We start from the raw sequence: 19,057 nt of genomic DNA on the forward strand, positions 1-19,057 counted from the left end.
TTTAGTGAAAGAATTGTGATGCTATCTGACTTTAGTTGCTTATAATGATAAACCTTATATATATTTTAAGTAGGTACTGAACTAATTATTACGGCTTGATTTTAAGATTTATTTTTTATTTCTTTAGTAACTTAGAAGTAATTCAACGGCCAACTCTGCATTATTAAATAAAACTACAATTCAATTTTTTTCAAACCTTGTATATCGTTCGAGTTTATTATCTTAATAATTTTATTCCAAATGTTTAAATTTTTCATTTTTTACTTCAGTGGTTATTCTTAACACCTTGTCAATTGATGATGATTAGGAATCAGCGTCAGTAAAGGATTTGGATGATTTCTCTTATAATACCGTGCATAATCAACAGGCACGTGGGTGTTTAGGCGTCGCAGTAATGATACAGCCTTCAATGACTTCGTTCTAATGTCCTAACATACCGAAGTCAGAGTCGACGGCACGTAGGATGGTGACGAAGCTCCCTGGAGGGTAGTCTACTGGTACTGCAGCAGTGTAATTGCTAGAGGAGAACACGGGGGCGTTGTCGTTGACGTCAGCAACGTGGATGGTCACGTGACTTGTACACTCCCAGCCAGAAGTGTCACGGTCCAGCACATGAGCGACCAGACTGTACTCCGAGACTGCCTCACGATCTAGGCTTACTCCTGTCTTTAGCTCACCTATGGATGAAAACCCGGAGTGATGAACATACGTTAATTACCCACAACTCTCATTAAAATGTAAAACTATTTTAAATCCAAGTTTATGTTTTATTTACCTTCAAACTCATCAAAATGTTCAAGTATAAGTCCAACAATCTAGAAGACGATCTCAATTATACGATAGATTGGGTAACATTGCTTGCTTAGGGCATTAAGAAAATACTGTTGTAACGCCAAATTTAGTGACAAATAGCATTACGTGAGGAGTTGGAATGCCTACTAGAGTGTTTCAGCTAGAAGAATTTGACGGACGTTAAAAATATTTAGTAATTCAAATATAAAAAGGTATGCAAAAAATTGAAGCTAACAACTTTTATTTCAGGCTGAATAAAATTTAAAAACAGTTAGAAACTTGTTCAAAAATCTCAACAAATTGTATGTACTATTTCATTTTATTTTCGTTATAATACAATGAACTAAAAAAAATCAAACCCTTTACAGTGCAAGTATAATAGTCGTACGACAAAACCTCATCTAATATATAAAAAAGTCAAAAGATACAAACTCATAGGCTGTGTTCATATTTCATGTCATTTGTCTGATATCGGGTCAAATTCAAACCCAAGTCCTGAATTGATATGAGGAGTAATGGCTGTTTGGTACATAAACATAGCAGATATGACACATAGATTTGTCAAACGTGTTCAAACGATAGATAGGTAATGAGCAACTAGTGATCCGTCTAGCTTGCTTGGTATCTATTGATATTCAATGCTTGATGATGTGTGCCATATCTTTGGTTTGAATTAGTCACGCCACTAAAACGTGCGTTCATATCAATATTGGTTTTAATACTTAAATTAAATGTCCTTATCCATGAATAATAGTGTTTAAACTTTTATTTATTTGGAAAAATAATAAAACAACAAACTAATGTGATTATCAAGTTTAGTTTCAGTCACATATATTTAGTGAATTTCCCTTGAATATATTTAGTTCTCAAAGAGTTGATGATTGTAAATAATTTATATTCTTACATAAAGAAAACTATTATACTGTAAAGTCGTGTTACATTCATATAATGCAGCATGTCGTTGTTTACTAATTTATAGCCACACTACGATGGTTTATTCAAATAAGAGTCGGCATAAACTAAAACATAAAACAGCTTTTACTACCATCGATTTAACTACTGTTATTTACATATAGTTTTTACCATATGGTATGTACTAGATCACTAGCCGTATCTAATAAAACCAGAGGATCATTTCCTCGACCAAGTCGCTTTGCACTTATAAGTTAGGTATTTTTTAAACCATTTTATTTCAAACTCATGATGAAAAATGGAACTATTATGTTAATAATCAAACAAAAATGTTATTACAAATCAAAAAATCTTTTTGCAAAAACTGCTTAAGTTCTAATTATTTCATAAATCACCCTTGTTTCTGGGAGTGGGGGTATTTAGTCTCAGTATTAATTAAAAAGAGGCTCCGTCAATTAATTCATTAATTAATTTATAAGGTGCGAATCTTATCCCACGATACGTCAGCTTCATTAAGGACTTATTATTAACCAATTTCGCGCTTCAGAATCCACAAAATTGAAATACCTGATAAATTCCTCGTCTATGACCTATCCATGAGGTATATGTCTACCCCTAATTAGAGTTCAAAGGTCGCATTTCCTTAGATGTATCCAGCCATAAGGTACGTGGTCTGGCATCCCCTTGAACTAGCCCACACCTTCTACATGCTATGACCTTATTATGGATCATCAAGTGGTGTACTTCTTCAGGGAAACTCAGACCTTTGATCATCTCTCTGATGTTATCAGCTGCTTCTTGTACAGTCACTCAGTGTTTGAGAGCTATTTACCCAACAGCACTCATTTAATTTAGGTATCGATAACCGTTGCTTGTATAGACTATTACATTGACACGGATAGACAAATTATAATTATAGAAATTGTTACATTCAATTTCTGAGGTTAAGTTATCACTAGTTATGGAATAAAAATTAACGTAGTTGAGTTAATCGTCCAAAAGAGTGCGCTGTTATAATTTAAATATTGCTGTCTAATAAACCTGTCTAATAATTTCAATCAATCGAAATTGAATAGACAACTTATTCTTAAGTATAGCATATTTCATGTCACATAAACTATCTTAGAATCAAAAACTATGGGAGACAATGTTACACTGCTACACACTCTGTGAATGCCTCCTTCAACTATGTTTTTTATCAAATCCAAATGTATTATCCCTTTCTTTCAAATAATAAAATTACTGTAATTTATAGTTACCGGTGATCTGGTTGAAGTAGAAGTGAGCAGCGTTGGTGCCTGTCAGATGATATCTCAACTGAGGATTCAGATCGGCGTCCTCTGCAGGCACTGTCAGCACTGTGGTCCCTGGAGCAGCATCCTCAGACACTGTTGTCTTCAGCATGGGCTGCAAGCAACGAGGCTGGTTGTCTGTAGAAAGAAACAAGACAAAGTCTACATTCACTGTTTTATTCCATTGTGGTTGATATTAGTCTATGAATAACATTATATCATTTACATTTTGCTGTATGCTAAATGGCCGAATGAATCATTGAAACATTTATTTTATATTTTAATGAACAAAGAAATTCAGTTTTGGATTAAAATATCTCGACTTTATTTAGCTATATGTCACTAAAATTTACATATCTTACATGTTTATATAAATTTTATAATTTGACATGTCAGTGCTAAGATAAGGTAGGATATTATATTGAAATTTTTTTTATCATAAACAATGCAGTTTGAAAGGTATTTTAATTCCTAAAAGGAAACATTGTGAGCGAGAGTAGGATTAATTAACAAATTTTTTTCAAAAATAATACTTTTCATCATAGTGATATTTTTTGTCCTAGGACACTAGGCACGAGCCCGGAATTCTTTTTCACATTACTTCAGGCTAGACCTAGGGGTTACGGCATTATCACTTGGATAAAATCCATTGGTGATTTGGCGGGGATTCGAATTCGAGTCCCGCGCTATAACAACTAGGACCAGAACGCTCTCCATCATGATATTTAATGACTTATTTTATAACAAATTCAGACCTAAAATAGTCCTACCGGGTTGTAAAAACACCGTCTGTTTATTTACCCTTCATATGAATTAGGTAGAATCGCAACATTGCATATGACCATTAAAACCCCTAATTGTGTCAAGAGAAGTAATCGATTTCAACTCTTTGTTTCGGTGTTTCTGTTTGAATTGTGCTCAAATCGCTTTGTATAAGTTTACCAACACGGTGGGTAACAGAGCAAAGTTTAAATTTTTAACACTGAAAACACACACAATGTGAAAGTTTCTATTACTTGTTACTAGCAGTAGTCCACAACAATTTACAATTATTGAGACTTTAATCGATATTTTTTAAGTATATGACGATATTGTTTCTAGTGAGATAAATTCTTGCTAAATTTCGCACTTAGTTTATCGAAGTAAAATAATTGTATTAATGGTTTAAACAATGAGAGTTTAGGAAGTAACTTGAAAACCGTTTATTATTGCATTTTATTAGAACATGTACCTAAACTTAACTAGTCAAATAATCTTCACCCTCTGTCTTTATTATTTGCGTTGATTTGCAATACTTATTTGTGTAAATGTAATTGTGTTGAATGCTTAAAGCTTAGATCAATGTATTAAACAAAATCACTACGGAATTGTTTGGTTTTTGTTTTTATACACCACTTTTTATTGTGTCTGAACTTTATAGCGATATAAATCGTCTTTAGTCAATCACTTTGAGTTAAATATCTGATTAAATAAAAAATGAATTCGTCCAGCAATCGTTATATTTAATACGAGCAATTTTCATATTATTCAAATCAATATAACTAAGTGTTTGTGTAGCGCAACGCACTTAACTAGTGTTTTAGTGTGCAATCAATACAAGTAATTGGTCTGATTGATTAAATAAAATAATTTTACCATAAGGAATACAGGCCTTTGTATGAAATCAAGGAATTTTATAACATAAATTGGTAAAATGGTGAATCTACATAAAAGTCCTTTCGTTAAAATGATTTAAGTTTTACTATGCATATATTATACACCAGTAATTTAATTTTAATGAGTGCATGTTTGCACAAATGACCTTTCATAAATAAATACTACACACTGAAAGCTACACATCATGTGCTCACTAGTGATAGACTTTGACGTTAATACACATAGACTGTGATTTATCGTTTAATCAAGGGCTAACTTTGTGCCTGAAACGTCACATCATTCCACAGTTTGTGACAGGTGGATTGAGCCCCGCTGTGTGAAATGCGCTTGTCAAAACCAGACTTTCAGTTTATAACTGTTAAATTAAGAAATTAGTTTAGTTTCTACCTTACTCGAGTCGGGTATTGAGTATTTAATTAATCAAGTAGTTTCTTGGTATTTCATGATGTGAGATTTAATGTTCATTTTATAATTTTAATTTAAAAAGTACTTATAAATAATGCATCGGAATAACTATAACATAATCTAAGATAGGCTATACTATCTTTTATCAGCATAAGCCCCGAATATGATTGGGAAATCCCAAACTTCTCGATACTTTTGCAAATACCGATTATCAGGTATAGTTTCGTCGTAATATCAGTCTATCGCTCCATCAGGAGTCGATTGAGTTGTCTTGCATATATATTGTACATCCAACTTTTTCAACGGAATTTTTATTTACACGTTGGTGCTATTAAATTCTGTTGAGAACATTTATTCTACAAAATACGTGCCGGCCTTTATTCCGAAATTCAAAAGAACTTCAATTTTTAGTTACTTTAATTGGGTTACAGAAATTGCAAACCAAAACCAACCAAGATGCTTAGAGGCGTTTGACGGTGTTGTTCATACACGCTAAATCCCGAAGAAATCAGAAAATGTCTACCTCCATTAATCACAAACATATACACTTTCAGATTCAGGAGGCACTAATTGAATACATCCACCAATGGTTTACCTATTTTTAAGCAAGCATCGCATTTACAAACAATAACGTACACGCAAAGAAGGGAGAACGAAATTACATGCTCATTTTCGGAGCTCTCTCATACTCAGGCTATTAGCTTTAATTGCCGTCTCTGTTCTTTATTATACGGTTTATTAATATTTAAGTATACAACTACTACTAAAGAACAGAGGCAACAAACAAAAGGTAATAACTACTTGCATACAGAATAAATATACATTCAATTTATTGGTTTTAAATAATAAACTAAAGAATGACGAACCGTTGACGTCAAGCACGTGGATGATGACCGTGGTGTGGACGACGTATTTAGAGTCTGACACGGAGATGTTGAGAGTATAGGAGTCTACAAGCTCCCGGTCTAGAGGCTGGGCGAGAGACAGCTGACCAGTGGACCTGAGGCTGAACCTGTAGTGAGGGTCTCCCGAGGTGATGTAGTAGTCTAGACCTGCGCCGTCTGGGTCCGAGGCTACGACCTGCAGTACTGAGGCGCCGACTGGTAGACTCTCGTTCACTACAAGCAAAACACTTCATGTCCAACTTCACTTATACAGGGTTACAAAAAAGTCTGGAAACGGCTTGATATCTTTTAAACTAAAAAACTAAAACTAAAACTAAAACCGTTAGAAAATTCAAAACATTTACATAAACTTACATATATGAAAACTACTGTTTGCAAGCATTACAATTGTTTTACCTTCACCAGGGGATGGCCCATGAGGAGTAGGTACATAATCTTTAATGTAAGCATAGGTTGATATGCACATTATTTAAAAGGTCTGGCCAAGTGGAGTTCATTGCCAGAAATTGTGACAAAAAAGGTTCATCCGTTACAAAATGGCGGTAGTCCAAAGTTCTTACGGGAAATACCTTCAAAGGCCTTAGTATTGGTAAATTCTCGTATTAAACATCACCTTGAGAGCTGAAATTGTATTTTAAAGTCAAATAGCTAACAGACTAAGTTTATTCAATCTTCAAAACAAATTTAACCGGTTTTCAGATTTCCCGGATAATGTTTACTATGAGTATTTTACCTGTGCAGGTATATTCCACAAGAACTTTTTTTGACGCGGTTTCCGGCAATGAACTCCACTTGACCAGACCTTTAAAATGATGTGCATATCACCTATGCTTACATTAAAGAATATGTACCTACTCCTCATGGGCCGTCCCCTGATGGAGTTAAAAAAATTGTAATGCTTGCAAAAAGTAGTTTTCATTCATATAAGTTTATGTAAAAAGGTTTGAATTTTCTAACTAATTTAGTTTAAAAGATATCAAGCCGTTTCCAGACTTTTTTGTAACCCTGTATACTTAATACCTTAAGGGTTTTCCATGTAACATCCATTTTCCAACCGTCCTATTTAACCGATGTTTACAATTCAGGTGTCATTATGAAGCGTATGATCCAGCACATTTGTGAATGGTAATCAAAAAAGGTAATTTCCTTTAGGGCTTTACGCCCTCTCGATTAATTTGATTCTAGTGCTTATTTCCAAATATCCAGGTATGCTGACCAACTTTCTGAATAACGGTTAAAATGTGAATTGTAATTTAGCTGATCCTTCAGTTGAATTTTAAACCGCAGTTAGATTGTAAACAAGAGTTTATGAAAATGTATTTTGAATTAGCTACTATTTTACTTGATTGGGGTAGGTAAATCACTCTTAGTGTAGATCCATAATCAACAAATGTATTGTTAATTAGAAGTTCTATTCATCTAATAAATAACCGTCAAAAGAAAAATATTCCACTTGATTAACTTTGCCTCAAAAACTAATTTTGGACCATGCAATTTGTGCATGGATCCCTCGTATTTTATTATTTACTTTGAAGAATAACATTTACACATTGATTCCGCGATTGTTTTACTGAATTATTCCGATACTAACTTTAAGGGTGTGTTCTATATGTAGCCAAGTGGTTGGCGTTTTGACAACGCTGCAAGACAAGCGGGTGCGATTTTTTTATATCGAACATCCACAAAAACTTGTCAAGAAAGCTCTCACTTAAAACCGTTAGTAATTGTTGAAGTTAAAATTCCACTAACGTTAACGATAAAAAGTACAATAAAACATTAGGGGTAAGCTCATCCCCAGTATGATCTTCCAGCCTCATAAAATAATATTGGGATAATGCAAAAAATTAAAAAATACTAGAATATGATCCCTGCAATATACTAAGTTTATGGTTAAGAAAACTAATTATAATAAACAGAAGAGTGTAGTGAGTGACATATTTTACCGAACTAATAAAATTATTAGTAAAATGATAAACCTCCAATTTTATTAAAGCAAATTTTACTACCTACATGTAATACATGAATTTCGCTTTTAATAATCGAGGCTTAGATGCAGTGAAGTTTTGACACCTCTTGGTGCGTTTCAAAGCCACTCAATCATTCCATTTTCTAAATTGCTTAGAGTCTAATATAGCCAACTCATTCTCCCTCCCTCCTCTGATAATTTCAAAATATTTGGATGAAAAATTACACCAGGTGGTTCAGGTGAAGTAGTGTAGACTTTTTCGACCATTGTTATTTTATTGCGTATTTCCTAGTTAAAAGCAGGTCTTATTGCTAAACTACCGTAGGTGTATATTATATTTTTAACATTTATCAATTAAATGGACTGTTTGGTAATCATTCAAAACAGATACATAGGGCGTCAACTAGACTCAATATTGAAACAATTCTAATTGTGAAGATGGAATCTACGTAGATAATGTGACACGAACTATTTTCGTAAAAGTGACTAACTCTCAAAGTACGAACAATTACATCACGCGTTTGTGTTGAAAATCAAAGTGAACTGAAGGGAGCCCCGGGACGCTTGCCAACTACAAATAGCACTTAGTGCTTAATGTATTGCTGTATACGGCACAAAGATAATAGAGCCCCTCCCTCCGGTAAGACTAACACAACACAAACAATCAATTAATTGCCAAGTAGAGTATGCCCCATACCGCTGTATGATGATATCACATATTGTATTACTAATTCAGTATACCTTCTAAGAGAATATTTAAATGGATTGTTTGAATCGAACAATTTGTGGCATACAGTTTTTACAGTGAATTAAATTTATGTTTGACAATTTGAATCTTTCATTACGTAAATGAATTGTTATTGTATGTCATTTATAAATCTTTTGCTGCTATATATCCCTAAGACTTTTTCTATGTTGCTTTGAAACCAATACCAATTAATTTAACTTAAACAACATTTACCCAACAAATAGACAGTAAAAACATGTTAAAATGCAAGTGACTAGCAAAAAAAAAAAAAAAAAATTGTTTTAATTATAGTATGCTATCGCTTATGTTCACTTTAAAAAGATAAATTTGGACATTGAGATAGTTTTTTTATGCTGAACATAAAAGCAGGGCTGGGGTAAAACGGAGTTACAATCTTTTGGTAGCGTTGTTTTTTTTACAAGGGTCAGTAGTTTTTCAGCCACAGCCAGGGTCATTTATTAAAGGTTCAATAATTTAGGCCAGCTTGGTCCTGTTTAAAACCGTTAAAAAGTTACTGACCTTTCAGAATTTATAAGTATCCTCTTGACTAGTTGGTCCTATAACTATTCAGCTACATCTAGGAACTCTAAAGATCTAAATTGAAACGAAAACATGCATTCATGCATTTGGTGGGATGGAATATTTTATCGAGTCAAAAATTTACTTCACGTTGGTGTTACATACCCGACACACTGTATAGTCTCTCAGAGAAGGTCGGCGGACTGTCGTTGTAGTCTACGATGTCTAGGAGCAGGACAGCGGTGGAGGAGAGCGCGGGGTCGCCGTTGTCAGTGGCAGTGAGTACAGCGGAGTGTATAGGCTCCACCTCTCGGTCTAGAGCAGATACAACGGACACCCAGCCAGAGTACGGGTCTACTGTCAGCACAGGTGAGGCGATGGAGTAGCGAACTTCGCCCGCACCACCTTCGTCATCATCACTAGCTGACACTGGAACATCAGATACAGTATCATACTTGCTGACACCGAAACATCAGATACAGTATCATACTAGCTGACACTGGAACATCAGATACAGTATCATACTAGCTTACTCCAGCCCTTTCATTGATTTTTAATTGTGTGGTGACACTTTGATAGAAGTATATCACATTTTTACAGCATTTACCAATGAAATATATAGTTTGATGATAATTAACCATGTATAATTAGTTTGAAAAGTTCGCAAGGCTCATAACTAGGAGAAATACACATGACCGACGACCGTACAGTACTGAAATACAAATATCGTTGTGATATAGATGTTGTGCTTTTCAATAGAGAAAGATTGTGGTCGAGGTGTTCTACTGTAATCAGCCGAGTTTTCCATGATCCCTGAATGTAAGTAGTCTACTGTGCAATGCAAGCATTGAAGAGGTGCCATACAAGAGGAAGAATTTCTCAAATGTATTCTAACATTAAGATTGAATGTTAATCTTATGAGTGTTCTCAAGATATCCTACCTCTCACGATCGAAGTGCCTTCGTCAACGTTCTCGGCGACACGGATGTTATACGTGGAGCTGTGAAAGTGAGGAGGGTTGTCGTTGATGTCAACAACGATGACGTACACCTCGGTGAATCCCGACAAAGGAGACTTCAGCGCAAGAACTCCCAGAGTGTGGGAAGGTGACAGCTCACGGTCCAGGGCAGAGGTCAACGTGATAAGACCCTTGCTGTCGATAGAGAACTGCGTAGAATTAGACAGGAGCTTGTACTCCACAGTCATAGGCGTCACAAGCTTCACTTGGGCTACAACTGTACCTGTGGAACAAAGAATATTGAGCTCACTTGAGCTATTGTTGTGTATCACTGAGCTGAAGTAGCGATTAATAATTGTGGAATTTACCATGTTACCTTCTTTACCTTCATGTTGTTTATTACTGTACCTGAGTATAAGAGCGAAGTATACTATCTATAGCTTTAATTTCATAATCACGGAGCTTTTGAAATAAAAAGGTAGAGCAAGTATTTTTACAAATTTAATAACACCCCACTATGGTTATCAATTTGCTCAGGAGACAAATAATAAATGAGAAATGTACAGCAATGTATACTCAATAACGCTTTATAGCTATGATATCATTGAGCTAAAGTAACGAAGAATATTGTAAAATGTAGAGCAATGTGTACTCAAAAACACTTCACATGACCTATGATATCATTGAGCTAAAGTAACGAAGAATAATTGTGAAATGTACAGCAAACTATACTCGATAATTCTTCAATATAGCTATGCTATCACTAAGCCAAAGTAACAAAGAGTAACTGCGGAATGTATCGCGATATAATATCCCTTGATGCAATCTAATAATACTTCATGACGATCTATGTAATCTTTTCAACATACATAATGTTGTTGGAAGTGCATTTTATAGTTTGCAACATACTAATCTAGATTAAAAGGTTAATACAAATGTATAATAAACATTTATTTGGTCAAGATACACAATTTTGCTTGGTTATATAAATCAAATGCCAATCGTACTGTGTGTATAATTAATTAAACCTAACTATGTTACTAGTATGACATGTATTAGTAATGTAATACAAGAAACTAATTATAGCTCCATGAATATCTCTACGAGTAATATAAAGAGAAGAAGATCGTGTAATGCAATTCTCAACTGACATAAAAATAGATCCAATTTCAAATGTTATTTCAAAATGAAACCATACAAGCAGTATTCATTTTTATATTTGAGGTAATTCTATGTTATTATTCAAACATTCCGTTCCGAGTTCTGTATGTGTATAGTACGAGTATCAAAATGTATATACAGTTGGAACCAACACAAAAAATCGAACACCAGAGTTGATGTTGGGTGAGTCGGTGGCTCAGTTGGTAGCGTCACGGACTTCGGGCCTAAGGCAGCGATGTCGTGGGTTCGAATCCTGGTCACTGCCGCTAACATTTTATCGGTACAGTTCACCTTCGTACTGCACCGGCTCACCCCTTACTTTGCTGGATACATTCCACACACAAATCTGTAGTCTATGTGTACGGGCAAAATGTAAGGTTAAAAGAGGACGCCAATAATAATAATAATACGAGCTCATACAACACTTATTTTCATTGCACACTTAACTACTACGACAATAAATTCAACAACAGTAAATCCCCTTAGTAAGGGAATGTATGTAGTTCAATTTATATTGGTTTGAGATTTAGTAGGGTACGAAGTAGTTAAGTATTCAATAAAGATATGTGGTACAAAGCTATAAGAAAGCAAAAAGTACTAGAATTGTTTATGTGATCGTACTGACCAGGTGGCGCATGCTCCGGGACAAAGACTCTCTGGTCGCGTCGGTGGAAGGTGGGGGGCGTGTCCTCTGGTCGCATCACATACACATTGACTGCAACGTCTGAGAACAAGGGTGGAGCGCCACCGTCAGCCGCGCGAACGAAGAACTGGAAATGTTGACGCTCTGCGAATGTGAGAGATGAGATAGCTAATTCAACTGACAGTTCTATAATACAAGTCTCCACTCATATATTTCCAACAAGACCACACTGGCTGCACTGCATCTAATCTTTGTTTGACTACAATTCAGCAACTAGCAGTCACTCTTTTCATAGAAGAAAATTAAAAGCTTTAATGTTGAATGGAGCGTATGGTAGATTTTAGTTTGCTAAAAACTGGGACATGCTGATATTAAGGAAATGCTGCAACTCAAGTAAAGGTTTAACATCTTGTCCTATCCATACCAGAGAGTATTTAGTTATCTTTGTGTCAAAATAAAAGTAATTTAATCTCTTACTAAGATCAGTAAACAGGGAGTGCCCTTTTAGAACTATGCCAATCTGTTGCGGCCAATTGCTCTCCAAAGCATCAGTTAACGGTTATAATATAAACTAAATTTTAAACGTTTGAGGTATTAAATAATTATGAAATGTTGAGCAATAACCATACTTGTACTAGCAACTGTATTTTTTTTAATAAATAGTACAGTAAAAATGAATTAGTAATTTAAAAATATACAACTACACTACAATGAAAAAACAATGTAACACCTTCTGTAGATAATGTAAATGTTTTATGTGAACATGTTGTTAAACTGGTATATAACATCATTTTTTGTCTGAAAAGAAAAAACAAGTACACCCAAGTTTCATGCAGTGCCTCGAGTCATCAACAAATGACGTCACTATCGTGGCACAGTCGCCATGATTCCGCATAATGTAAAGCTCCACTGGGAAAATAACTTTTGTCTGCTCTGGAGCGTAATGCATTAAACGGAGATTTAGATAAGCATGCATTACTTTCAGTGTTTGACTTTTAATATTCATCCCGCAAAAAATGGCTTCAAACCACGGTATTATTACCATTATAAAGCTCCTGTAATTATTAAATTACACTAGATTTATGCTTTGCTAAAAAAAAACTATTTTATGATATTCAACTAACAAAATATACAAAATTTTTTATACATACATTTTTACGTTTTCTCCCAAGCAAGGTAAATTCTAAACTCAGGTATCGTTTGTCATTCATGTATCAATTAACTATACAGTATTATCAACAAAGTTTGACGTAAGAGAACCGTTGTTTATTTTTTCCTTAAAATAAAAAAAATGTAACTGGAGTAAATTTACACAAATAGTGGTGTGAAAAAAGCTAATGCAGGGTAATGTACGTTAGATGAAGGCATTTGCATTAATTTTGGTTTAAATTATAGCAAGATATACAAGTTTCTGGAAGATCTCACAGGAGAGTGCTGACTCACCATGCTGAGAGACTGACTGCAACAAAACGATAGATCCAGTCTGAGGATTGATGCCGAACAGATGTTTTACTCTTTTGGATTGCAGATTATATATTGAATACTCCACCACTCCTGCAGTTCCAGTGTCTTTGTCCCGTGCTTTTACCTAAAAAACCATATTTTTAAAGTGTTCTATACTGTTAAGAGTTTCCTGTGGTGTTTTATCTTGTACAAAGAATTGTCTTAAACTTGAGCACTATTACACGAAGAAATGTCAAAAATGTATGTTAAACTTAAACTTGCCGATTTGTAATCAATATTACAGTTTTTATTTAGTTTTTATTAAAGAAATATGCCACATTCACTTGTTTTTTGTTAAAAATTACAGGTAAGTATAGTTTTTACTTGAAACGTATTCATTTGTTAGTGTGTGTCTCGTATCGAGTGTTAAATTTTATTCATGACGAATCGTAGAAGAAGATAAACTTCAAATGTGTTAGTCACCACGAAACATGTAGTTAACCTAACTCTAAAGGTTATTGCAAGTTAATTTATTACTTTATATTGAAACTAGACCTAGAACGGTCTACGGACAGGGGTGTTATTCTTTGTGTAATAGTTGAAACCTAATTTAATTTAGATCATCTGTTTGTTTACATAAAAGTTTACATTATTCAAGATGCAGACGAAACCTATACACATAACCTTCAAACACAATATCTAATGATAATGAAAATACAGTGTCTAAGAAAACCTAATACGAGCACATAGCAAATACACGTTACGCGGCTATCTATTTAGACTCTCGTCTGTTTTCAAGTCTGATGATTTTAGAATAAAACTGCAATCTTACAGAACTTCGAGTCTAGAAGTGGTTAAAAGCAGCTAGCTTATTACCCTAACCGCTGAATACTATACTGGTGAAAATGTTTATCAGCAACTGTGCTCTTTACTTTTCCCGTTAAAGCTGACAAATAAGGGTACTTAAGCGTCACCGACAGACAGACACACAGCAAGCTCGCGTCTCTATGAAAGCGGTGTTATGGAGTTTTAAAATGTTTCAAACATAATTTGAAGAAATTGTTACCCATACAACATCGAAATACCCAACTTATTTTTCAACCGTCGTGTAGAACTTAAAAAAACAAACAATATTGTACATTAAAGCATTGCAAATGATTTTTGTGCAACCAAAAGTTATAGAAAAAAATTATAAAACCTGTACATTTAAATTATCCATATTATTCTTTTAGAGAACAAAACTGTTGTAGTTTGTCTGTTTTTGGGTTAATTTGTCAAATTTATTAATTTCATCCTATCCTGTAAACTATTAATAAAAAGAAAAATTGTTTTCTTCGTAGCAGCAAACTTTAAAACTGGTTTAATCTAATATTACTTATAATTAAATCAGGAATAAATATTTCTTGTTTATGGAAATATATGTAAAATTCCAATCAGACAAATAGAAATTCAATTAGACTGTACGTTCTTTGCGGCCCAGAACCCAGACAGGACATACTTAAGTGAAAACTCTTTTACTACATAGTAATTATTTGTATATACTCGTTCAAAAAACGTCTTGAAATACAAATCATCTACGAAAGAATGGGATATTTAAAAGTACGTTATTTTGTTTTGAAATTGGTTAGGTTAAAGACATTTTCACCAGTTAAGTAAATACAGGAAAACTATTTCAAACTTGATAGATAAACTAGTTAACCTGGAGTAGGCCGCGTACATTGGCAGTTTAGTAACACAGGCACAAATACGGCAACTGACATAAGACTAGTTTTGACTTTCTTGTAAAAATAACAAACAAAAAACTTCGTCAATTCACGCAAAGCACGGTCAAAACTGTAATTTCATTTATGGGGACAAATCAATATCCAGTTGAACAGAAATTCTGAACTAAGCCTGTTAATGTAATACTTAAACCCCAAATAAGACATACAAATTACACCGTTGTATTTCAAGATAAACAATAACCTACCTTGAGAAACACCGAGTCAATGGACAGGTTTGTGGGAATGCAAACGTGGTATTCGGGAAAGTAGAATTCCGGAGCGTTATCGTTGACATCTGAGATAGCGACCCTGACAGTGGCAATGTCAGACCTGCCTCCTCCATCGACCGCCACCACCGCCACCTCCACCATGGCGTGGTGCTCCCTGTCTAGTGGCACTGCAGTCACCATCACACCTGGACACATAGACAATAAGTAGTGTTCATACAGTGGCAATGTCAGACCTGCCTCCTCCATCGACCGCCACCACCGCCACCTCCACCATGGCGTCGTGCTCCCTGTCTAGTGGCACTGCAGTCACCATGACACCTGGACACAATGACAATATTGTAGTTTCATACAGAGGCAATGTCAGACCTGTCTCTTCCATCGACCGCCACCACCGCCATCTCCACCATGGCGTGGTGCTCCCTGTCTAGTGGCACTGCAGTCACCATGACACCTGGACACAATGACAATATTGTAGTTTCATACAGAGGCAATGTCAGACCTGCCTCCTCCATCGACCGCCACCACCGCCACCTCCACCATGGCGTGGTGCTCCCTGTCTAGTGGCACTGCAGTCACCATGACACCTGGACACAATGACAATATTGTAGTTTCATACAGAGGCAATGTCAGACCTGTCTCTTCCATCGACCGCCACCACCGCCACCTCCACCTTGGCGTGGTGCTCCCTGTCTAGTGGCACTGCAGTCACCATGACACCTGGACACAATGACAATATTGTAGTTTCATACAGAGGCAATGTCAGACCTGCCTCCTCCATCGACCGCCACCACCGCCACCTCCACCATGGCGTGGTGCTCCCTGTCTAGTGGCACTGCAGTCACCATGACACCTGGACACAATGACAATATTGTAGTTTCATACAGAGGCAATGTCAGACCTGTCTCTTCCATCGACCGCCACCACCGCCACCTCCACCATGGCGTCGTGCTCCCTGTCTAGTGGCACTGCAGTCACCATGACACCTGGACACAATGACAATATTGTAGTTTCATACAGAGGCAATGTCAGACCTGTCTCTTCCATCGACCGCCACCACCGCCACCTCCACCTTGGCGTGGTGCTCCCTGTCTAGTGGCACTGCAGTCACCATGACACCTGGACACAATGACAATATTGTAGTTTCATACAGAGGCAATGTCAGACCTGTCTCTTCCATCGACCGCCACCACCGCCACCTCCACCTTGGCGTGGTGCTCCCTGTCTAGTGGCACTGCAGTCACCATGACACCTGGACACAATGACAATATTGTAGTTTCATACAGAGGCAATGTCAGACCTGTCTCTTCCATCGACCGCCACCACCGCCACCACCGCCACCTCCACCATGGCGTCGTGCTCCCTGTCTAGTGGCACTGCAGTCACCATGACACCTGGACACAATGACAATATTGTAGTTTCATACAGAGGCAATGTCAGACCTGTCTCTTCCATCGACCGCCACCACCGCCACCTCCACCTTGGCGTGGTGCTCCCTGTCTAGTGGCACTGCAGTCACCATGACACCTGGACACAATGACAATATTGTAGTTTCATACAGAGGCAATGTCAGACCTGCCTCCTCCATCGACCGCCACCACCGCCACCTCCACCATGGCGTGGTGCTCCCTGTCTAGTGGCACTGCAGTCACCATGACACCTGGACACAATGACAATATTGTAGTTTCATACAGAGGCAATGTCAGACCTGCCTCCTCCATCGACCGCCACCACCGCCATCTCCACCATGGCGTGGTGCTCCCTGTCTAGTGGCACTGCAGTCACCATGACACCTGGACACAATGACAATATTGTAGTTTCATACAGAGGCAATGTCAGACCTGCCTCCTCCATCGACCGCCACCACCGCCATCTCCACCATGGCGTGGTGCTCCCTGTCTAGTGGCACTGCAGTCACCATGACACCTGGACACAATGACAATATTGTAGTTTCATACAGAGGCAATGTCAGACCTGTCTCTTCCATCGACCGCCACCACCGCCATCTCCACCATGGCGTGGTGCTCCCTGTCTAGTGGCACTGCAGTCACCATGACACCTGGACACAATGACAATATTGTAGTTTCATACAGAGGCAATGTCAGACCTGCCTCCTCCATCGACCGCCACCACCGCCACCTCCACCATGGCGTGGTGCTCCCTGTCTAGTGGCACTGCAGTCACCATCACACCTGGACACATAGACAATAAGTAGTGTTCATACAGTGGCAATGTCAGACCTGCCTCCTCCATCGACCGCCACCACCGCCACCTCCACCATGGCGTCGTGCTCCCTGTCTAGTGGCACTGCAGTCACCATGACACCTGGACACAATGACAATATTGTAGTTTCATACAGAGGCAATGTCAGACCTGCCTCCTCCATCGACCGCCACCACCGCCACCTCCACCATGGCGTGGTGCTCCCTGTCTAGTGGCACTGCAGTCACCATGACACCTGGACACAATGACAATATTGTAGTTTCATACAGAGGCAATGTCAGACCTGTCTCTTCCATCGACCGCCACCACCGCCATCTCCACCATGGCGTGGTGCTCCCTGTCTAGTGGCACTGCAGTCACCATGACACCTGGACACAATGACAATATTGTAGTTTCATACAGAGGCAATGTCAGACCTGTCTCTTCCATCGACCGCCACCACCGCCATCTCCACCATGGCGTGGTGCTCCCTGTCTAGTGGCACTGCAGTCACCATGACACCTGGACACAATGACAATATTGTAGTTTCATACAGAGGCAATGTCAGACCTGTCTCTTCCATCGACCGCCACCACCGCCATCTCCACCATGGCGTGGTGCTCCCTGTCTAGTGGCACTGCAGTCACCATGACACCTGGACACAATGACAATATTGTAGTTTCATACAGAGGCAATGTCAGACCTGTCTCTTCCATCGACCGCCACCACCGCCACCTCCACCTTGGCGTGGTGCTCCCTGTCTAGTGGCACTGCAGTCACCATGACACCTGGACACAATGACAATATTGTAGTTTCATACAGAGGCAATGTCAGACCTGTCTCTTCCATCGACCGCCACCACCGCCATCTCCACCATGGCGTGGTGCTCCCTGTCTAGTGGCACTGCAGTCACCATGACACCTGGACACAATGACAATATTGTAGTTTCATACAGAGGCAATGTCAGACCTGTCTCTTCCATCGACCGCCACCACCGCCACCTCCACCATGGCGTGGTGCTCCCTGTCTAGTGGCACTGCAGTCACCATGACACCTGGACACAATGACAATATTGTAGTTTCATACAGAGGCAATGTCAGACCTGTCTCTTCCATCGACCGCCACCACCGCCATCTCCACCATGGCGTGGTGCTCCCTGTCTAGTGGCACTGCAGTCACCATGACACCTGGACACAATGACAATATTGTAGTTTCATACAGAGGCAATGTCAGACCTGCCTCCTCCATCGACCGCCACCACCGCCACCACCGCCACCTCCACCATGGCGTGGTGCTCCCTGTCTAGTGGCACTGCAGTCACCATGACACCTGGACACAATGACAATATTGTAGTTTCATACAGAGGCAATGTCAGACCTGTCTCTTCCATCGACCGCCACCACCGCCATCTCCACCATGGCGTGGTGCTCCCTGTCTAGTGGCACTGCAGTCACCATGACACCTG

General features: G+C 38.1%; 2 protein-coding genes across 2 annotated transcripts in view; both read right to left on the reverse strand.

Annotated features, from left to right (window-relative positions):
* Nucleotides 1-15,706, reverse strand: part of LOC128984478 (fat-like cadherin-related tumor suppressor homolog) — a 16,262-nt gene extending 556 nt beyond the window's left edge. The window contains exons 1-9 of the mRNA XM_054403806.1: nt 15,631-15,706; nt 15,370-15,578; nt 13,401-13,545; nt 11,940-12,101; nt 10,137-10,436; nt 9,361-9,624; nt 5,924-6,175; nt 2,964-3,134; nt 438-677 (exon numbers count right to left, since the gene is read on the reverse strand). Of these exons, the coding sequence (XP_054259781.1) occupies nt 438-677; nt 2,964-3,134; nt 5,924-6,175; nt 9,361-9,624; nt 10,137-10,436; nt 11,940-12,101; nt 13,401-13,545; nt 15,370-15,578; nt 15,631-15,706 (1,819 nt within the window). The remainder of the gene's footprint in view (nt 1-437; nt 678-2,963; nt 3,135-5,923; nt 6,176-9,360; nt 9,625-10,136; nt 10,437-11,939; nt 12,102-13,400; nt 13,546-15,369; nt 15,579-15,630) is intronic.
* A 1,636-nt stretch (nt 15,707-17,342) lies between these two features.
* Nucleotides 17,343-19,057, reverse strand: part of LOC128984479 (fat-like cadherin-related tumor suppressor homolog) — a 44,110-nt gene continuing 42,395 nt past the window's right edge. Inside the window, exons 11-12 of the mRNA XM_054403807.1 lie at nt 17,502-17,582; nt 17,343-17,449 (exon numbers count right to left, since the gene is read on the reverse strand). Coding sequence (XP_054259782.1) covers nt 17,343-17,449; nt 17,502-17,582 — 188 coding nt within the window. The remainder of the gene's footprint in view (nt 17,450-17,501; nt 17,583-19,057) is intronic.

This window comes from Macrosteles quadrilineatus, unplaced genomic scaffold (genome assembly GCF_028750875.1).
Source record: "Macrosteles quadrilineatus isolate MER2022 unplaced genomic scaffold, UCM_ALF_1.0 Scaffold_2__2_contigs__length_208266976, whole genome shotgun sequence".
Lineage (NCBI taxonomy): Eukaryota > Metazoa > Arthropoda > Insecta > Hemiptera > Cicadellidae > Macrosteles > Macrosteles quadrilineatus.